Genomic DNA, 6,015 nt, shown 5'->3' on the forward strand with positions numbered 1-6,015 from the left:
CACACCTCGGTGACACCTCCGAGCCCAGCCGAGGTGGAGCCCAGCCTTGGAAAACACTCCCGGCATCCCAAAAATATTTTGGGATTCACTCCTGTGGCGAGCCCGGTTCTCAGCAGCTTTTCCAGCACAGGACAATTCCCAGGGGACTGGGAGAGGAGCACGGAGGGATCCTCGGCCAGCCCAGGGAATTCTCACCCACTGGGAATTCCCCCTGGAGCTCCACGCGAGAGAAAATTCCCATTCCCAGCTTCTCCCTTCCCCATCCCGGCTCCATTTGGGCCCCACATCCACTCCTGGGATTTTTCTCCCCAGTTTTTGAAGGATCAAATCCCTGCCACTCCCTGTCCTCTCCCATTCCTGCTTTTGTGGCAATCCCGTGGTTTTCCAGGGCTGGGATCCATGGAAAACCTCCCTGGGAAGTGCCAGGGGAGGAGAATAAATGGACACCTCATTCCTACTCCCGGTGGAGACGTGTGTTTTTCCATGGATATTCCAGCAGGATTTGGGACCATCCCAGCCCCAAATCCGGGGAATGGTTGGGATGACCTCACCCAGGAGAGATTTTGGGGATCTGCTCTGCCTGGGAATGTCAAGATCTGATCTGTGATCCCATTTTAGGGTGGTTTTCTGGGAAAAACACTCCCTTGGCATTCCCACAGTTCAGGAAAGGTGCAGCTTTGGGAAGGGCAGGAATGGGAACGGGAATTTTGGGGATGGAACACCAATGTGATGGGAACGGGGTGGTCCTGGGTCACCTCTTCCTGCTCCTAAATCCCGGAATTCCCGACTTTTTGGGCTGGAATGAGCAGGCTCCTGGTGGCTGCTTCCATCCCAAACACCCCACGATTCCCTTGGGAATTCCCAGCCCACTCCACCTGGAGCTGCTGGATCATTCCAGGATTTCCTGGGGAGCGGCCAGAGCTGCTCTCTGCGGGATCCAAAGGACCCCATTCCCTCCCTCTGGAATGTTCCCAGCACCCTCAGGACGGTTCGGGGGTGCCCAGGGTGATTCCCGTGCTTTGGGGTTTCCTGGGAGCGTCCCCTCCCTTTTCCCAGGATTCCCTCCCAGCCCATCACGATCCCTGCGGCTCCAAAGGCAGCTGAAAATCCCTTTTAAAAATCCCTTTAAAAATTCCCAAAATTCCTTCTAAAATCCCAAAAATCCCTTTAAAAATCCCTAAAATCCGTGGCAGCTCTGTGCTGTGGGCGGGGCTGAATTTTGGGATCTGTTTCCACAGCCCCACCCAAGGCTCCCTGGAGATCTATGGAATTTATGGGATTTCTGGGATAGCAGCAGCGCCCTGGGCGGGATTTGGGATTTTCTTCCTCTTCCTGGTGGATTCCCAGGAATTCGGGATTTTCTTCCCCTTCCCTGGGATCTCGGCTCACCCTGAAACCCCAAATCCACATCCTCATCCCTTCCACCCCAGCTGGAATTCTGGGAATAAATCCCTGCATCCCACTATTCCCGGGGATAAAATGGAGGGTGAAAGTCGGATCGTGTGAAATCAACACAAAACTTTCCTTGAGGCCACAGGCTTTATGCCACGGAGGGAAAAATCTGTGGGAATCCAGGGAATCCACAGAGACCTCGGCTGCCACTTCCCTTTCCCCAAAACCTGTCTGGATAAGGAATTTCGGTGCTGGAGAGGTCCAGGCTCTGCTTTTCCAGCTCATTTTGGGGTCCCTTCCCGGGCTGCTGCAGGGGGGGATCTTGGGGTATCCCGGATTTTGGGGGTTCCTTCCGGGATGGGTGGGGGGAAATGGAAGAATCTGCAGGGATTCTCCAGAACTGGGAAGGATTTGGGGGAGCTTCAGGGATGCTCCACGAGTGGGAAAGATTTGGGACATTTGAGGGGATGCCATGGGACAGGGAAAGATTTGGGAAATTCTGGCACTGGGAAGGGTTTGGGGGAGCTGGGAGGATTCTCCAGACCTGGGAAAGATTTGGGAAAACTTGGGAGATGCTCCAGAACCAGGAACGATTTGGGAAAGGTGGGAATGACAGAAATGTCCCCTGATCCCGGAGGGTTGGGGACAATCCTGGGGACCCCAGGAGCTGCCAGCTCGGGAGCATTTTTGGATTTTGAGATTTTGGGGGTGCACAGACCAAGCGAAGCCCGGCTGGTTTAGAAAAACAAAAGGAGTTTATTCAAAGTGTTTATTAAAAGTCATTATTAATTAAAGGTGTTTATTAATTAAAGGTGTTTATTAAAACTGTTCCTTTATTAACGGTGTTTATTACAGGTATTTCTTAATTAAAGGCATTAATTGAAGGCATTAATTAAAGGCATTTACTGCTGTCCCTACAAGGCGTTACAAGGCCAGGGGGCTGCAGGGCGTGCCCAGATCCCACCGGGAATTCCGGTGGCACCGGGGCTGTATCCCAGCCTGGGGGCGATGGACGTTCCCAAATCCCCCCGAGGCTGGATAGGGAATATTTGTCCCTCCGGGAATGCTGGAGCACTCAGGGAATGTTTATGGCTTAAGGGCAGCTCGGCTTCTCTGCTTTTCCCAGTCTTTCCCCCATTCCCACCAGGAGTGCTTTGGGAATCTTTGGCTCAAGCGGGGCAGCCCGGTGGGTCCAGCCCAGACGGGTTTTTGGGATCATGGCGAGGGGGTTGGAATTCCCACGGCATTCCAAGGCCTTGGAGGCTCTCGGGATGCCCCCGGCGCTCCGACAGGGATAAAACCCGGGAATTCCTTCCCGATCCAAGGCCGCGGGCCCATCCCGATGCTGTGTCACAGCTGTGTCCCCAAGGACCCCATTCCCAAGGATTTTATCCTTGGATCCCTCCCCACTTGCAGCCGTGGTGGCCCCGGGGTGGGGTTGTCACCGTTGTCACCTCCCGCGGCCGCCCTTGGGTCCGGGCAGGGAGAAAAGTGGGATGTGGCACGTGGGACACCCGGGAAGCGGTGGCAGATCCCGCCTGGATCCGGGCTGGATCTGCCCCACGTTCCCCGAGCTCCTCCAGGACCCCGTCAGGCTCCAGAGCTCTCCCGGATCCCAGCAGCTCAGCAAAGGCACTACGAGCGGAAAAACTACGGAAAATCGGGAATCCCGAGGCGCCGCTCCCCCTTTCACCACAACAGCAGCCCCAGCGCCAGCGGCAGAATTCCCAGGCGGAATTCCCGGCCTCCCGCGCCGCTCCGGGCCTCCCTGGGCATGTGGTAGACGATGACCAACTTCTCGCCCATGCCGGACGGGTCCAGCTCGTCACCCTTGGCGCAGCCGTGCCCGCCGGGCTGCCCGGCCTGGGGGTCATCGCGGGGCAGCTCCTCGGCCGGGCCCTCGGAGCCGGCCAGCGCCACGCTCACCGACACCTCGCGCTCGCCCACCTCGTTCACCGCCAGGCACGTGTAGGTGCCCTCGTCCTCCTTGCCGAAGCCGGGGATGGCCATGGTGCCGTTCTTGAAGGCCAGGAAGCGCCGCCGGCCCGCCTTGGCCGCCGTGGGCCCGTGGATGTCCACGCGGCGGCCGCCGGCCGTGCGGACGCGCCAGTGGATCTCGGGCGGGGGGCTGCCGGCCACGCTGCAGTGCAGGCTCAGCGTCAGCCCGTCCTCGGGCCCGCCCTGCGCCGGCCCGGACAGGTAGGTGAGCTGCGCTGAGGGCGCCACGCACAGCGCGCCCGGGATGTCGGTGACCGCGCGGCCCCGCAGCCGAGGCGGCGCGGCGCACAGCGTGGAGCCGGCCCCCGAGAGCGCCGCCGAGGTGCTCTGGGCCCACTCCTTGAGCCAGAAGAGCTTGCAGGAGCAGTTGAAGGGGTTGTGGAAGAGCTGCAGCTGCGACAGCGCCGGCAGCGCCTCGAAGGTGCCGCGGGCCAGCGTGGTGAGCGCGTTGTCGTTGAGCCAGAGCGAGCGCAGCTCCCGCAGGCCGGCCAGCGCGCCCCGCGGCAGCCACGACAGCCGGTTGTTGCTCAGCTTGAGGATCTGCAGCCCGGCCAGCCCGCGCAGGTCCTGCCAGGGGAAATCCGCCAGCCGGTTGTGGCTCAGGTCCAGGTTCTTGAGGTGCAGCAGGTGCGCGAAGGCGCCGGGCTCCACGGCCGAGATGTGGTTGTAGCCCAGCCACAGCGACTGCAGCTCGGGCGCCTCGGCCAGCGCGGCGCGGCCCAGGCGGCCCAGGCGGTTGGCGGAGAGCGTGAGGATGGTGACATTGGGGGACAGGCCCCGCGGCACCTCCCGCAGGTCCCGGTAGGCGCACTCGGCCAGCAGCCGCCCGTTCTTCTTGGTGGAGCAGGAGCAGGGAGCGGGACAGGCCAGGCCTGGGGACAGCAGCGTCACCAGCGCCAGGACACCCAGCAGCGGCGCCATCCCTCCGTCCTGCCGGAACACAGACCGGGAATGAGCCCGGCAGGGAGACAGAGACGCCTTTCCCCTTTTCCCCCTTTCTGCTTTTCCCCCTGCCAAAACGGAGGGAGGAGAAAGAATCTCGGCTGGGAAAGGCGGTGTGGGATATTCCCTAAATCCCGGGAAGTTCCCCCTCGAGCTTCTCGTCCCCCTCTGGAAAAGGCCTTTTCCGGGTTGTTTGGGATGAGGAGCAGGAGCCGGGGGGTTCCGGATTCCTCCCGCTGAGGAGGAGCAGAGCGGCCGCGGCTCTTTCCCAACCCGCCTTCCCTTAAACCACGGGATCTTTGGGAATTCCAGCGGGCTCGCAGACCTCGGCCCAACCCCCGGCTCCAGCTTCTCCCTTGTCATGGAAAAAACCCGGCCAGCGCCTGTGGGGTCCGCGGCCGCTGGAATTCTGGGGAAGGGAATCTTTTCCCGACTAACTCGGGGCTGTTCCAGTCGCTCCTCCCGGGGCCGTGTCCCAGCGGGAAGAGGTTCATTCCCGCCCGGCCCGCAGCTGGCAGCCAGACCCCTTTGTCTGAGCAGAGCGGGCCCGTCCCGCAGCTCTCCCCGGCTCCCAGCCCTGGCATTCCCGGCGGGAGCCGATTTCTTGGGAATGCGGAGGGGGAATAAACCCGCGCGGCTCAGGGGGAGGGAGAGACCCCGGGGTTGGGATTTGAGGGCCGGGAAAGTTCTGGGGGTGCGGGAGGAGCTCAGGAAGGGCTTGGTGACACCTCGGGGTGGCCAAGGGTGGGACAGACCCCATCTCCCAAGGACTGGGGAGGGGGGTCCTGGAATTTTTTCCCTCCTGGAGCTCCCATCCCTGGCTCCTGTCCCATCCCACCGCTTTTCCAGAGTCCCCCCGGGACGGCGCATTCCAGAGCCGTGAATAACGGCCCTGCCTCCTTCCTTCCCTCCTTTCCCTGCTTTTTTCCCTGTTTTTTTCCCGTTTTGCCCCGCTCCCAGCCCCGCTCCCCGGCCCCGCCGCCCCTGCCCCGTCACCGGCGCTGCAGCCCGGCTGTCCCCGCTGCTCTGGAGCTCGGCCCCGCCGCTCCCGGGGCCCTTCTCGGCCCTTCTCGGCCTCCTCCTCCTCCTCCTCCTCTCCTCCCCTCCTCGTCCCCCGGGCCCGGGTTTGTTTTCCCTGGCACCGACCCGCTCCCGCCTGCCGGGCCCTTCCTCCGCCCGCCCGCCTCCCCCGCGCCCCAAATCCCCTTGTCCCCATAGCCCTGACCCCAAATCCCCCAAACCCCCGTGTCCCCATAGCCCTGACCCCAAATCCCCCAAAACCCCAAATCCCCCAAACCCCACTGTCCCCATAGCCCTGACCCCAAATCCCCCAAACCCCCGTGTCCCCATAGCCCTGACGCCAACTCCCCCAAACCCCCCGTCCCCATAGCCCTGACCCCAAATCCCCCAAACCCCGTGTCCCCACAGCCCTGACCCCAAACCCCCGTGTCCCCATAGCCCTGACCCCAAATCCCCCAAAACCCCATATCCCCCAAAACTCCATAACCCCATAGCCCTGACCCCAAATCCCCCAAACCCCTGTGTCCCCATATCCCTGACCCCAAATCCCCCCAAACCCCGTGTCCCCATAGCCCTGACCCCGAAACCCCCTGTCCCCACAGCCCTGACCCCAAACCCCCGTGTCCCCATAGCCCTGACCCCAAATCTCCCAAATCCCCCTGT

General features: G+C 61.9%; 1 protein-coding gene across 1 annotated transcript; it reads right to left on the bottom strand.

Annotated features, from left to right (window-relative positions):
- Nucleotides 1-2,125: 2,125 nt before the first annotated feature.
- On the bottom strand, nt 2,126-5,420 carry ISLR (immunoglobulin superfamily containing leucine rich repeat). The gene is made up of 2 exons (XM_063412582.1): nt 5,329-5,420; nt 2,126-4,320 (listed from the first exon to the last, which is right to left on the bottom strand). Exon 2 carries the CDS (start codon nt 4,309-4,311, stop codon nt 3,082-3,084), a length of 1,230 nt encoding a protein of 409 aa, XP_063268652.1. The 5' UTR covers nt 4,312-4,320; nt 5,329-5,420; the 3' UTR covers nt 2,126-3,081.
- Nucleotides 5,421-6,015: the final 595 nt, after the last annotated feature.

The sequence above is a fragment of the Prinia subflava genome, chromosome 15 (genome assembly GCF_021018805.1).
Source record: "Prinia subflava isolate CZ2003 ecotype Zambia chromosome 15, Cam_Psub_1.2, whole genome shotgun sequence".
Taxonomy (NCBI): domain Eukaryota; kingdom Metazoa; phylum Chordata; class Aves; order Passeriformes; family Cisticolidae; genus Prinia; species Prinia subflava.

What these genes read in the sequence shown, in the direction of transcription:
- ISLR (XM_063412582.1), bottom strand. Translation starts at nt 4,311, where the DNA reads ATGGCGCCGCTGCTGGGTGTCCTGGCGCTGGTGACGCTGCTGTCCCCA.